General features: G+C 34.3%; 1 protein-coding gene across 1 annotated transcript; it reads left to right on the forward strand.

Moving 5' to 3' along the window:
• Window positions 1-4468: 4468 nt before the first annotated feature.
• On the forward strand, window positions 4469-5425 carry Or10x1 (olfactory receptor family 10 subfamily X member 1; the record flags this gene model as incomplete). The annotated part of the gene is made up of 1 exon (XM_020185924.1): window positions 4469-5425. A coding segment is annotated over one exon (957 nt), but the record flags the coding sequence as incomplete, so codon positions are not given.
• Between the last annotated feature and the right edge of the window lie 11232 nt (window positions 5426-16657).

Here is a 16657-nt window from a genome sequence, read left to right on the forward strand (position 1 = left end):
GTTCTCTGACAATGCTTGGTGAAGTCTTTAACACATACTAATCCTTCTTTATGTACCCAGGAAAGGAGTCAGTAATTAGAGAAAAAGTGTGTTTGTGGTGAGTTGTGTTAAAGAAAAATCAAAGCCATTTAGTAGTTAGAGTAACAAAATAGATTTTATTCAGGAACTTTTGCAATTGGGAAAAAGAGACCTTTTTAGTACTGGGCTCAGTTTTGAAGGTAGCATTGAAAAGTGGAGATTTCTAGCCATGAAACAGGAAGGGGGTCCATGGTTGTAAAATTACTTGGGGGAGACATTACTGCTAAGGGAGGATCATTCTTCAACTAATCTAACAAGATTCTTGTTGAAGGCAGATAATACTTAAAAGATGGTGGTGGAAAAAAAAAAAAACTTGCTCAGATATTAAAGAAACTCAAATATAAAGGTTGGGAAATTCTCCCTAAACTGACTTAGTAAGATTCTTGATAGAATGGCTACCATAGGCCCAGCAAGAATGGATACTGAAGCCCATGTTCTATGTACAAGAAAGGAACTTAGAAGAACCTGACTAAAGTTTGGACAAGGACAGTGTCTATCAGTGAGAGAGTGAATTGCATGAGTATTGAAATTGCACCTTTCATTCAACCTTCTTGCCAAAATAAAACTTACAAAGTAGCAGAAAGCCTTATTTATGGGCAGAATGAACTTCTGAAGTCTTAAATCACCAGAGATTTCCATAAGCATTTTATAAGTCACTTGTTACCTAAAGACTAATTAGGGAAAATTATGAAGTTGGGTGAAAAAGTTTTCTGCTCTGTCTGATGAAAGATGAGAGGGATCCCCTGGGATATCCTAACCAGAGCCAAACCTCCAGAGTTGAGGAAACATGAACTTTGACAATAATCAATGTCTCCTAACTGGTAGAAAAGAAGGATCTACTCTTTGTAATTTAGAGGGTGGTGAGGACTGATCATCACAGGACATTTGTCTTAGCCTTTTAACTCCTGTTGCAAAACTCTAGAACCAAAAAGACTGAACCTTATACAAAGTCAGAACCCTCCCTGCTTCCCAGCTGAGGAAACTGAAATTTAACAGGTGCAGCAACCTTCTCAAGATTACTAAACAAACAGTGATAAAAGTAAGAGTCCAGAATCTTAGACTAGTGATTTTCATAGTAAGCCAATTTCCATTTCTTTTAAGGGAGAACAAACATGTTTCTTACAACAGTGTGAAGACCACCTTAACTGTGAGAGTGAATTGGCATTGATAAGAGACACAGGAACGAAACCATTCTAGGTCCTTTGACTCTCTTCTACTAATTGTTACTACAAAAAGAAAGGATCTTTGAAACAAAATTACATTTTCTTCCAGTCACCATTTCCCTTTGACTTTGGTGAGTATGTGTACTTCTTTTGTCAGTGGATGCATATTCCAAATTAAATTTGCTATAAAGTAGATTTAAGAATAATTTCAGAGATAGATGATAGTGTGTGTTTGGGGAGGATATACGCTCAACCTGCAATACACATATTCAGACTATGCCACAAGTAGAGGGAGATTTTGATGTTATACTATTGGTGACTTACCAAGCACACAAGGATTAGATAAAGAAAAACATGTTTGGAAATTTGTGTTGGTAGTTCTTTTCATTTTCAGAATGCTTTTAAATTTAATAATGGCTCTGAAAACAACCCTTCCATTCCTTGGTTGTATTGGAAGTGATGGTATATAATATATAAAATCAGATTATTTGCATATAATATGTAGAAAGATCCTAGGTTTTGTTCCAAGAACACCAGAGAATAAACCAGTTTCTTGTATTGCCATTATATTCTGTCTTGTCATTTGATTTATTTGCTTAACCTTTTAGTTTTAGAATCCATATAAAACCAAGCATGGTGACATACATTTACAATGCTCGCTTCTATGAAGGGAGAAGCAGGAGGATCATGAGTTTGAGGTCAGCCGGGGTTCACTGCAGGATCTTGTCTCAAAAAACAAAAGGACTGGGCGTAGAGCTCAAGTGATAGAGCACTTGCCTAGTGTGTACTAGGCCCATTTCAGTCCCCAGAACTACAAAAAAAGATGAATCCATATAAGTGCCTCTCCTATATTGCTGCTGTGAAGAGTCAGGGAAGCTTTAAGAGTTTTAGTATGTGAAATGTTCTGCTGATGGGGGGAGATAATTTTTGAATTAGCGTACACTGATAAAACAAAGGAATTTCATTATGATAATTCCATACATGCATACCTTGAAATGTGCTTTGAATGTACTTACTCCCTCCATCATATTTCCATTTCCTCCTTTCTCTGTTCATTCCCTTTCAATTTTTCATGGGCTTCATTATACTGTCTTCACATATATGTGTGTGTGTGTGTATATATATATAGCCCACTCCAATCCTCTTCACCCCTCAGTATCCTTTCCCCTCCCCCTCCACTGATCCCTCACACACACAGTCCCCCATATACATACATGTCCCATTTTGATTGTGATGAGAGGTATTTTTTATGATGTCTTGGGAGTAACAGAGGGGACTTATTGAGACCTAATCCTTCTGGATAGGAAATAGTTTAAGCCCAGAATGCTGCAGAAAACTGTTGCTAGGAGAAAAGATTATCTGCTAGTGAATTTGAAAACCAGGAACACTCATACTAAATTTGTTTACTAAGGAAGCTCACATAAAAAGGCCTCATGAGGAAGCCCAAGGTTTCCACCATTCCCTGTAATATACCCTTAGGCAAGACAACCCAGAATACTCTTGCCTCCTCAATGGAAGATTCTCACAGAGAATATGCAGATACAATGTGAGAATGAGAACCTGACAGGGTAGAAGACAAGGAAAGAGTAAATTCTGTGATTCTTATATGACTATGAAAGAGTAAGTGTCTAGACAGGTCTAAGATGATAGAAGAATCAAAGCAACCTATAAGGCAGAGTCTGATGGATTGTGAATTATCTTTGGAACTTTTAATAATTGAGAACATTTTGTTAACCCTTTTCTCACTGTCAGTAACAAGTTAGATACTGCCATGGGGATGTTTAATCTTAGGCTCAACTAAACCTATTTATAGTGGAAAGTAATGCTCAGACATCACAATGCTGAATAACAAAGCAAAGCAGAAATTGGTTATAGATTAATCACTTTAAAAAAATAATCTAATCTTGTGTTTTGGCAATACCAGGAGTTGAACTCAAGGCCTTGGACCTGCTAGGCACTCACTCTACCACTTGAGCTACTCCACCAGCCCAGCAATTTTTTTATTAATCCATCCATCAGAGATTTACTGGGATTTTTTAGCTTCTTGAAGTGTTCTATATTATCACATTGACAGATATAGAAATATGGCTCATTCCTCAAGAAGAAAGCACTGATGAAAATATAGAATATGCAGTTAAAGAAGCAAACAAAATAGTTTGATTTCTAGTTTCAAATATATCATTGCTTATGTATAAATGTTTTTTCTAAAACAAGTAAAATAATCACAGCTGTCATCCACATTTCACAGCTGTCCTATGTAATACATATTTATGCTATGAAGAGGAAAATCAATAAACATTTGAAGGAATTTGGAAAAATGTCTGTATAAATGGTAGTTATTAAATACATTGACAAGTGGAACAGGAAAGTCAATAGCTCAATATAATACAAAACTGAATTGCTAAACATAAAGACAAGGAATGTCTTGTGGAAGTCAGGAGGATGGATTAAAATCAGATATAGAATTGTTGAAGAATTCATGTAGCAACTAAATAGCATTTATCTTTTTTGAATGATGACCTTGGCATTAAGGAAATGGGCAGAATCTTGTCACTTGTACTATGCTGTATACAGATTCCTCATTGTCACATATTCTAATTAATCATTGTTATTTATAAGAATCCTTGAGTATCCTATCATTCTTTTTCCTCTCCCTTGAGTAGCAGTAAAGGGACCATGTCCTAAATTTCCTTTAACATTTTAGGACCTAGATATATTCAAGAAGGATAATGACTGGGTTTCTTTAACAATTGTAAGCCATGGTACAAGTTTAGTCCTAAATTCCTAGGAAATAAATTCTCAATCTTTACTCAGTAGATTTTTATAGAATATATAGGGTGTGGAAGTTGGTGTATTACATACTAACTGTCTATTAAGCATGCAAGATTTTTCAGTGTTCAGAATCTTATGCAAAGGTGGCTCACCTGAGTGTCCTTCATTGAAATATCAATTGAAATATCTTCTTCTTTATTATATTATCAGACCATAAAATCATTTAAAAAGTAGGCCATAGCAGGCTTTCTTGTCATAAAAATTAGTTGCTGAATAAAGGAAGAAATGAATGAATGTGAAGTAGAACAAATATATCACTTACATATTCATGGTTTTGCTAAAGCAAATGAAAAATTAGTAGGTGGTTCTAACTAATGATTTGTCTTAATCACATCATAATTTTCATTTAATGATATTGAAGTATGATGGAGAATTGAATGTTTAGTTGATGTTTCTTTCAAATTTCAGACATGCAAACAGTGAAGATCAACGGGACAATCCTGAAGGACTTTATTCTTATGGGCTTTTCTGTTTATCCACATGCACAAGCATTCCTCTTTGTGATCTTTTTTTGCCTCTACATTCTCACTCTTGCAGGTAATCTGCTTATCATGGGTTTGACTTGGGCGTACAGATCTCTCCACACTCCTATGTACCTCTTCCTTAGTGCACTCTCCTTCTCTGAGACCTGCTACACTTTGGCTGTCATCCCAAAGATGCTGGCAGATCTACTGGCCAAGAACAGAAGCATTTCAGTTGTAGGTTGTTGTTTACAGATGTGTTTCTTCCTGGGACTCGGTGGTACGAACTGTATAATTCTCACTTTGATGGGATATGACCGCTACCTGGCCATCTGCAACCCTCTCAGATATCCCCTTCTTATGACCAACGTTGCATGTGGACAACTTGTGGCCTCTGCTTGGGTTGGAGGCTTCTTTATATCTTTTATAGAGACTGCATTGATATTCAGGGGTTCCTTCTGCATACCCAACCTCATCAAACATTTCTTTTGCCATATGCGTGCAGTTGTGAGGCTGTCCTGCATAGGCAATGACCTCACAGAATTTATTGTGACAGTGATCTCAGTGTCGGGCTTGCTGGGGACTTTTGTGCTTATCCTCCTGACATACGTGTTCATCCTTTCCACTGTCCTCAAGATCCCTTCAGCTGAGGGCAAGAAGAAAGCATTTTCCACCTGTGCCTCCCACCTCACAGTGGTCATCATCCACTTTGGTTTTGCATCTATTGTGTATCTGAAGCCAGAAGCCTCTGGCGGAGATGACACACTCACAGCAGTCCCTTATACTGTTATTACCCCTTTCCTTAGCCCCATCATATTCAGCCTCAGGAATAAGGATATGAAGAATGGTTTTCTAAAGATCATGGGAAAGGCAGTTTCTTTGAAAAACTAATTTTGGATTACTGCTTCTCATTTAATTTATGGCATAATGGTCTATGAATTTAGTGGAACGTTTACTCCATGATCTCTTGGGAAGTCTATGACATTTGCCCCTTTTGAGAGGTTGAGCTATGGGAGCAAGCAGTTGAGACTGGCCACTATAGACATTTACTAAGTTAAGGAAGCTTCCCAAACCTTCTTCTTCCAGTACCAGGGGAAGAATGTCCCTACTGATTTGAGGATTCAGCCAATTAACTTTTCTCATAAGTGAGAAAAGAAAGGGAGAAATGAAAAACAGCACATATAACCACTATTCTGAGAGATGTTTTCAATATCTAAACGTGTAAATTTTGAATTTTCTGGAGCAAGTTGAAATGCACTTACTTGTATATCCCAGGAGATAAAACATTTCTGATAGGAGATATATGTTGTAAAATCCACCAACTGGCTCTTTGTGTATATCTGGATACACACACACACAAAAAAAAAACACCAACAACAAATTTGTATTTGTAAAGTATTCACACCAAACTGATTACTAAATATTTAAAATACCCTATTCATGATGTGACCTACCAGTTTCTGAGAAATACTAACTTTGGAATCTATGAGAAATCTTGCAACATAGTGTGAGTAAACAAAACATTACTATCTATATGCACAATTATTTGGGAATCACGGATGTGAGAAATACACTTCTGTTTTTTCTAGAGTGAAGACATTTAAAAGCAAATATTAATGAGCTATGTTGTGTATTGAGATAGTTGACAAAAAACTATTTTCAGATAATGTTACCAAAGCATACATTGTGTAAAAGAGAAATCAGGTGAAAATGGTATCATTTCCTTATATTAACAGGAACCAAAGAAGAGTTGATATCACAGAAGAATATTGAGTGATCTTGCTAATAGTCAAACATAAAGTCCTACGAAATTTCCTAAATATTTTTCTCAATTCTGCTGTTAACCAACACTGTGACTTCTATGGAAGACATACATTTTGTACTGAGAATTGGTATATATAAAATTTGTGCAGAAAATACCAGCAGTTTTAATTCCATTACATATGTGACTGTTATGAAATAAATGAAATAATGGAATGAAATAGTTAAGTGTGTCAATCGATGAAGGTTACCCCTTGCATGACTCTCCTACCTTGTGTGGGTTGTTTTCATGGCACATGTGCATCCAAAATCTTGACTGTCTTCAGCCTATCATCACTATTGCAATAGCAAGAGTGTTCTTTTCTTTGGCTCCACTCCTGACAGTGTGTTATTCAATCCAGGGAAGAGATAAGGCTTATAAATAATACAATATAAATATTATAAAAGATTAGCCTCAGAACTTGAGGATATTATGTTAAGTGAAATAAGATGCAGAAACACAAGTGTCACATATTTGCACATAGTGGAAACTTAAAAAGACTACGTGAATGCAGAATAGTGACTGCTAAGGGATAGGAAGACAGGAGGGAAAGGAGAATAATGGAGGCTGAATAACACAAAAGAAATAAGCTGTAGTGTAAAACAGCACAATGGAGTGGCGATAGCTCACAATAACGTATTTTATAGTTCATGAATAACTAGAGGAGAGGAGCTCAAAGGCTTAAAACATAGAATAGTGATAAGGAGATGGAAACATTAGTTATCCTTATTTGATCAGCATACATTGTATACCTATACTGAAATATCACACTGTACCCCAAAATTATATACAACTATTTCATGTTAATTAAATTTTTTAAATATTTAAGAAGATGGAAATGCTATCTGACTTAATTATTACACATTATACACATGATTGAATTAACACACTTCCCCTAAATTAAATTATAACAAATAAAGTCTAGACTCAAGTTCGTATAGCTAAATTTAGGTGAATTAATCTGCTTTTGCCTGTTATATTTACTGTGGGCAGTGATTGTTAGTTCCCTACTGGATATCAGTTGATAAGCCAAAATGAAACATAGAAAATACCCAAATACTTGGACATTTTCTTTATGGAAAACATAGTATTACAGAATAGTGAGATAGTGACAGTTTTAATAATAGGTGCTAATAAAACAGCAAATCCATATGGGAGAAACAAGTCTGGCAAAAATAAATTTCTGGATATCAAATACTAAACTTGAAAGGCAAAATAATAAAAATTTTAACAGACAATCTAAGAATATGTCTTTACCAACTTAGAGTAGGAAATATTGTTTAAACTTTACATAAAAATCCTTTGCGGGCACATAATGGGGATTGGACTTACGGTCTTGAACCTGCTAGGCATTTGCTCTACTACTTGAGCCACTTTGCCAGCTCCTTTTTCGTTGATTATTATTGAGATAGGGTCTCACTTTGTGCCCAGGCCTGCCTAGACTGCAATCGTCTTTTTTGTGCTTGTCCACATAGCTGGGATGACAGGTGCTCACCATCATGCCCCGCTTTTTACTGGTCAGGATAGGGTCTCACAAACATTTTGCTCAGGCTGGCCTCTAACATAGAGCCCCCTAATCTCTGCCTCCCTGAGTAGTTAGGCTAACAGGCTTGCGCCACCGCATCTAGGGTAAACTTTACATAAAATTCTTAACTAAAAGTGAAAGATGTATAAGTCAAAATTGAGAAATTTTGTTAATCAAAAAGGAACTATGGCTGGATATTTAAGGAATTAATTAGTGTAAAATTTAGAATAGCTATGACTTTTGGGTAGTGGCCAGTTCTGAGGGAACACATGGAAGAACCTCTGACTGGCAAAGTTCTTTTTTATTTTACTCTAAGTAGTAATTGAAGGGGGTTTTGCCTCATGCAATAGTCACTGAGCTCTGTATTTACTTGAATAATTTTTTGTGTTTGTTTTATTTTACAACATAAAAATTTAACAAAAAATTCCTTACAATAAAAAAATGTGTGTAAGATATATTTGGCAAAAGTCTCTCATCTAGTCATTTATAAATAATCCCTACCAAAAAATTGCAAAAGGATAATAAAAATTTCTCTAGAGATATGAATAGATTTTTTCATAAAAGAGAATCTCCAAATGTTCAATATACATTTGAAAATGTGTTCAATCTCATAAGTAACTATGATGAACATTAAAACCCCTACTAGGTACCACTAAATACTCACTTGAATGGTTAAAATTGAAAGACTAAGTTAAAAAGTATTGATGAAACTGGAGAGCAGTAAGAACTCTTTAATGACCCACAATTTAGTGTTATAGAATTATTTTAGAAATACTCATACCCTGTGGTCTTTTATACTTGTAGGTATATATACTAGAGAATTGTGTGTACATGTGTAAATTAAGACATATACAGAACATTCATAGAGGCAATAATTGCAAAATGGCCAAGCTGGAAATGATTCATACATTTACCATAAATTATAGCACAGTTATATGCATATCAGCAAGCAATATAAAAATGAATGTTATATCTACATATTTCAGCAGACATGTGGAACTCCTTCCCCTCTTTGTATAATGTTTTTCTTCAATAACATTATTAGTTACAATTCCAGGACTTTACCATTAGAATTTCCTAAAATTTAGAATCTTTATCATTAGAATTTCCTAAAATTTTTTGCCAATAAATTCCCTTGATGAGAAGCAGTGAAAATATTCCCTCTTGTCAAGAAGCAATGTAGTAAAGCATTATTCAAGGACTAAAAACAGAAGTTAATTGGCATTTATTCTTCACCAAAATGTGAAAAGTGTTCACTTTTCTCATATATGAGAATAATAACTGTGAATAATTTATTCTTTTCAAGACACTGAATTAATTATGGAGAAAACAAAACACAAAGGATGTATCTTTTGTTTTCAAGAAACATATTTTACTTGTGGAGAGGTCAGGCAATTCTGATATAATATGGATTAAGAATTGCACTGAGATTTATGGGAGCATTCAAAAAATACAGAATCCACACAAGATCATTAACATTCAGTCATATTGTTGTCCAGCATCCCAAGATTAATCCATTGTACCTGAATGTTTCAGTATCATTTATGAAAGCCTCTAAAGACATAGCAGGAAAAGCTTTCTTGAGGTCAGAAAAAATTTTTGAATACTGACCTCAATAGCAATCTCTACAAATGAAGCCTCAATTTGATGGTATTATTTTGTTTTGAAATGTATGTACTAGGACATTGTAGAAATAATAGCAATCAGCAAGTAATTTGTTATGCTTAAAATTTGGGTATAACAGAAAAAGGGACAAAGTAAATCCTGACAAAACTTGTTATGTGAGGGCTGCTGTGATCTATCCAAAGCTGTGTCACTTAATAAGCAACATCAGAGTCTTAGTACTGTAGGGCTATTGGAAAAGACAGATTTTACTAAAATAATCCAGTGACTTTACAGTCACTGAACAAGTAAACACAAAAAGAATGAAATCAAGATCTGGATATGTTGCATTGGGGATGGACTGAACAATGACTAGAGTTTCTACTCTACTATATAAAATATCCAGTTATAAACAAAAGTATAAGCCATAGAAAGTAAAACAATGATGCATTTCCAGAAAAAAAGCAGGAAGCAGAAACTACCTGTTAGAGTGATTAAAAACCATCTTTAAAAGATAAAGACTTCAGATTTGTCAATATGAATATAATATAAATACATCAAAGATCTAAAGACATCCATGTTTAAAGAAATAAAGAATCATGGCAATGTCATAGAATATTGTTACAGAATACTAATATAGAATACTAAGAAATTAAGAATAAGATCCAAATGGAAACTTGAGCTGAAATAAATCACTGCAGTATAAAAGATTTGAACTGGCAGAAGAACTAAATGGGAAACTTGGAGTTAACGATGAAGATTCTACAATCCAAATAATAGAGGGAAAATATTGTAGAAAAATAAACAGTGCCTCAGGAAAAAAAAATGACACCATTAAACACTCCAAAATAATGGCAGTACAACAAAGAAAGAAGAGAGCAAAAGGAGAGAGAAATTTCTGAAAAAAATAGCACGATAGTTCCTAAATTTATTGAAAAACAAATGTATACATTTGGAAAGCTCAATAAACTCAAAGTAGGGTAAATGCAAAAAAGATCCACAAACATACAAATCATAGTAAAAATGCTAAAAGTCACAGATAAAAAGAAAAATTTGAAAGTAGCAAAAGGAAAATGGTTCATCACTTACAAAATGATCCAAATAAACTTTACAGTTGGCATCTCAGTAGAAAAAATGAAGGATAAAAGACAGTGGAATGATATACTCAACATGCTACAAAAAACAACAACAACAAAAGACTTGTCAACCAATATTCCTACATATAACAAATCTATCTCTAAAAATTAAGGAAAAATAAAGACATATAGATAAACAAAAGTTGAGAAAATTTCTTACCTCAGAGCTACCTTACCAGAAAGATTAAAGTAAATTCTTAAGCTGGAAGCAATTGATTCCACACAGTAATTCAAATCATACATAAAAGTGAACATGTTTAAAAGTAATATGCAACTGTAGCATATAACATAAATTTATTTCCTCTCCTTTCTTCTCTAAGCTGAGTTTAAAAAGCAATTGTAAAATAGTTGGGCCTACAGTATATAGAAATATGATGCATATACCAATAACAGCAAATTTATATTGATCTAAGAAAATAACTTATAGTAATGAACATCCATAGGAACAAACAAAGAGAACAGGAAATGGTCTTTTAAATTTTGTTACTACAAATTATGCAAATAAATAATTTCATCTGATCATTTTAAAAAGTATACTTATATAAATTAGAAATTTCAGCAATCTATTATTAGGTTTGTGACATTTTTAAGTACAACATATATAATAATTATACTGCAAAAAGAAGAAAAAAAGAATAAAACTACATAAGTGTATCATTTCTATATCTCACTGGAACTGAGTTGGTATAAGTACGAATCTGATTCTGGTAAGTTAGGATGTATATGGGAAGACTTGGAACAACCACTATGGAAATAACTTTAAAAAATGAAACATCATTGAAATTCAAAATGCTACATTGGAAATTATTTTCACTTCATGCAGAAAAGTAAAAAATATATAGAAGAACAAAAAAAGACATGAGACAGAAAACAGAAAATAAAATGTCAGACATAAATTCAATATATCAATAACAGAATTATGTGTGAATAGATTTAAATAATCTTCTATGGTTTAGACTTAATTTGTTTCCAAGAGGGTTACATGTTAGAACCTTATACCCCAGTATTGCAGTGTTAAGGTGGAGGAAATTTTAAGAGGTGGAGCCTAGTGAAAGATAGCAAGATTATAGGTATTTTAATCCTGGAATTGATTAATGCTGCCTCTTCAAGCAGGTTAAGTCTTGAAAGAGTAGATTATCTCTATGAAAGTGAATTGTTATAAAAAGAAGGAGCTTGGCCCCTCCCAAATCCCTTGTGTCCTGTTTCTCTCTCTTTCTCTCTCTCTCTCTCTCTCTCTCTCTCTCTCACACACACACACACACACACACAAACACACACACATTCCCATCAAGATACCATCCATCATGTTGTGATGAAAGTGATACAGGCAGAAGGTCCTCATCAGAGACAAAATATTTAGAACCACTTGACCTTGGATTTTTAGCCTCCAAAACTGTGAGCTAAATATACTCTTTTCCTTATAATGTATCTAGCATATTCTAAAATCCAAACAGCATGGCATCAGTGATCCTTGTCAACTGTGAGCTACTTATCACTGCACAGTTGCATGAAAAAGAAATACAATTGTATTTTACTTGAGCCATTATTTTTGTAGTACCAATAGTTTATATTGCAGATACATTGTATTTCTAAGAAAATTAAATGAGAATTTTATAGAATCTTAAGTGTTGAACACTTAAGAAAGTGTTCAACATGCAACCAGTTCCCTAGTTTTATGGGTTCTGTATCTATGGATTCAACCAATCATGGATTAAAATACTCAGAAAGGCATCAAAAATATGATAGATAAGAATTGCTAGTGTGGATTGGAGAAAATATAACCTTTTCACAATTTTGGTGGGAATGTGAATTAGTACAGCCAGCATGGAAAGCAGTATGGAGGTTTCTCAAAAAAATTAAAAATAGAACTACCTTATACAATCCCATTACTGGGTATATATCCAAAGAATATGAAATCAGTATGTCAAAGAGATATCTGTACTCCATGTTTATTGCAACACTATTTATGATAACAAGAAATGAGGACAACCTAAGTATCTATCAACTGATGAAATAAAAAAAAGAGACTATGGTACATTCACCCAATGGAATGCTATTCACCCATAAAACGAATGAAATCCTGTCATTGTTGACCACATGGCTAAAAGTGGAGATCATTATGTTAAGTAAAGTAAGCCAGGTACAAAAAAGACAAGACCTACCTATGATCTCTCTTATAAGGAATCTAAAAAACTTGATCCCATAAAAATTGCAAGTAGAATAGTGGTTACCAGCAATTAGGGAGAATAGAGAGGAGGGAGGAACAGGGAATAATTTGTCAATGGGTACTAAATCATATATAGAAGTAAGAAGTTCTGGTGTGTAATATAGATATTACACAGTAATATCTATAGTGACTATAGATAATGATAATATGCTGTATTTTTTTAAATCTTGAAGAAGAGATTTTGAATGTTTTCACCATAAAAATGATACTTTTGAGGAGATAGATAGACTTAACCTGATTTAAACATTATAGAATGCATACATGTGTTAAAATATCAGATAGTACTCCATTAATATATATTGCTTTTTTCTATTTGTTGTATTGAGAGTCGAACTAAGGGCCTTATGCTTGCTAGGAAGGTGTTCTACCACTAGAGCCACTTCTACCAGCCTACAATTACTATGTTTTTAATGTATCAGTTAAGATAAATTTAAGTCAGCATACACAAAGGAAGTGTGCAGAAAGTACAATAAAATAATATATACAATAAAAATAATGCATAGAATGCAAAAAATATGGTATAAAACTATCTCCATAGCATTTACATTGTGTTAAGTATTATAAATAAAGAGATTTTTAAAAGTATACAGGAGAACATAGGTTACATGCAAACTTTTAAGTAAGGGACCTGAGCGTCCACAGATTTTGGGTTCTGTGGAGGAACTGGAACCGATCTTCCAAGGGTATCACGGATACTACAGATATGTAGTAAGCATTTAATAACAGGCATTTTTTCTTCACCCACAAGAAAGTGTAAGAGTGGCTCCTTCTGTTTCATCTCACTATGAAAATATTTCTTGTTTCCTCACCACACTCACGTTCATATGACTTTCTAGTCTAATCTCTTAACCTCTAGAACACTAGACTCTTGTGGTTTTTTTGTGGACAACTTTTGGTCTTTTACTTTTTCTTCAGCCTTCCCAAGATTATTTCTCATCTTTGGTTCTCTCTCTCCCAATCTCTCTGAGTCTGTTCCTCTAGTTAAATTCATTAAACATGATTATATGTGTTTATTAATTCTTACTTCTAAATTTATAGTCTGAAGGCAAACCTATGTTATCCAGGCCAACATTTCAAATTTGTTACCGTATATAGCTGCCTCTTCCTTGAACTTGTATGTCAGACTCAACCCATTGATTTTTTCATATTGTTTCTCCTTCTGTGTTTTCTAAGTTACCATCATCTCACCACTTTGCTCTAAAATATTAGACATAACTCTTATTCTTCAGTTCTTTATAGTATCATATAATATTTTGAGAAGTACCTTTACTATATGTCACCTAAGAAGAAGGATACATTCTGATAAATATTTGCTAGGCAACTTCTTTCTTGTGTGCAAATTACAGCATGTACTTACACAAGTTTAAATGGTACAAGTTAATCAAAAGACATAACTTCTTGATGCAATCTAGAGAAATGCAAACATGAGGCTGCTGTCAGTCTAATACTATTGACATTAAACAGTTTTTTCACGGAGGTAGGAATATATTCTAAACTTATAAGGGCTGGGACTGTATGTCAGTATTAGCACACATGCTTAACATGAGGCCCTGGAATCAACCCACAGCACTGAAAAAAATACTAAAACAAAATTTAACACAGTACACCTTGAAATCCATAGGTATATGGTTCCAAAGAGACTGCCATTGAAAAAAAAAACAAACAAACAGAAATGCTCAGGATGCATAGCGTTCAGTAGCATACTACAGATACTTGATTTGTTTTCCTACCAGCTGTCCAGCATTTCTAAAGACATGCCACCTTTCAACAAATCTAAAATTTTCACTTTATCACTTCAATTAATCACATCAACTTTAACCTTGCCATTTGGGCACCATTTTCTTTTTGGAAGACATATTTTCACAAAATTGAGGGTAGGAAAATACTCAGCGACCACAAAGCAATTTAAATGCAACTGACAATAATGCAGGAATGAATGAGAACTTCTCAACTGAGCAGTGTAATGCACGTGCAGGAATTTAAATTTTTTCTGAAATTTCTTTTGATTTTTTATTTATCATTTTTGATGATGCTTGGTCAAAATCACATACAATAAATCTGTAAATAAGGCAGATTTTCACTATTGCAGAGAAGAGAAAGCAAACACTTTTACTGCTGTTCTCTCTTTCCTTAATATGACATCCTGTGTAGGTCATTTGGTGTCTGCTCAAATACTTTCAGTGGTGGAGAGCTTATCATATATCCCAGAAAGGAGCCTTCTTCTTATGAAAGTGCTTCAGCAGACCAAGAAGCAAAGGGGTAGCCAGTGCGTGAAAAAAGGAATCAGGAAACCCAAAGAAAGAAAAGCCCATCATCTTTAGAAACACATCTGAACCAGGCACCAGCAAGCTGCAATTATTCTTCTACCCACTCTCACCTCAATTATCCTGAGGGTTTTTTTTTTTTTTTGCATCCTTTTGTCTCAATTTTACTAAGAAAGGGATAGGAAAGGGGGGGGGCGGGAAAAGGCACTCCCCTTGGGTAGTTTATAGATTTATGGAATGGAGAGAAAGTATGTATCCCACACCTGTAAACACAGACAAATGATAAGATGCAAAGATAGACAAATTTGATAAATAATCCTCTGAAAAATCAAATGGGAGTATGTAAGAATTCATTTGTCATAATTCTTTTACTTCATCATTTCATTTCCTCAGTGGAATTTTAGTCTTGAGTTTTCATATGTATTGTGCCTCTTTAGCACTTCTGAAAACTGTTTTAAGAGGCACTACATGGATGGCGATCAAGCAATGATTTTGAGGGCTTTGTTCCAGTTCACTGTGTTCCTTTATGTCTTGCTCCTTCAAAGCATTACATGTGCCTTAGAAAACACGGTCCCTAAGGTGGTTTGGATATAGTCAGGCTGGAGAGATGTGGGTCACCATGACAATATATCATAAGGGACTATGTTCCTGATACAGACACTATTTATGCCCCTATTGGCTTTAAAACTCCATTTGTCCAGCCTCTGTCTTTTCAAGCCACAAATAACTCAAAGACTAGAATGAAGTGTCAACTTTATTGAAGTGTGCCTGGGGCAGATTGTGCCTACTGAGAAACAACAGGTAGTCAGCCTATTGACAAATATCCAAAGACAGAATGAGAGTCAATGTAGAGGACAGGCAAGTGAAGAACCAGGTAAGCCTCTGTGAGAAGTTTTGTCCTGATGCAGGTTAGAGACCTGTTGGTCCTTCATTCCCTACAGTTTTCAGATTTCTCATAGTCTTTAAAACCTCTTGAATTTCTATACATGTTCATTGTCTTAAAATCTGAAAGAACATAATTATCCAAACATCTCATAGTGAGTACTCTTCTATTTATACCTTTGTGCTTATGATTATGAAAATGGTACCTGAAAATGCATTTGAAATGTTCACAGGTAGGAAGGATGTTTTTCTATCTTTTTTAAATTAGCAGGTACTTATTATGCACATTTGTGGGGTACAATATGCTATTTCAATACATGTATACAATGTATAATTGTCAAATTATGGCAATAAGCATTTACATATCATCTTTTATGCTTGGTGGCTTTGAGCTCCTCTCATAATTTTTCATAAAGTATATGAGATTATTGCAAATTATAGTCACTGTCACTGTTCTATAGTAGATTAGAATTTTATTTCTGTAGAATTATACTGAAGAACTCATTATCTGACCTCCCCCTACCCACCATCTTCTATCCTTCCTGGCCTCTAGTAATCACTGTTTTATTCTCTTCTACTTCTACTTTGAGATCAACATTTTTAACTTCCACATATGGAGAATGTGGTATTTGTCTTCCTGTGTCTGGCTAATTTCACTTAACCTAATGTCCTCCAGCTCCATCCAT

The sequence above is a fragment of the Castor canadensis genome, chromosome 11 (genome assembly GCF_047511655.1).
Source record: "Castor canadensis chromosome 11, mCasCan1.hap1v2, whole genome shotgun sequence".
Classification (NCBI taxonomy): Eukaryota; Metazoa; Chordata; class Mammalia; order Rodentia; family Castoridae; genus Castor; species Castor canadensis.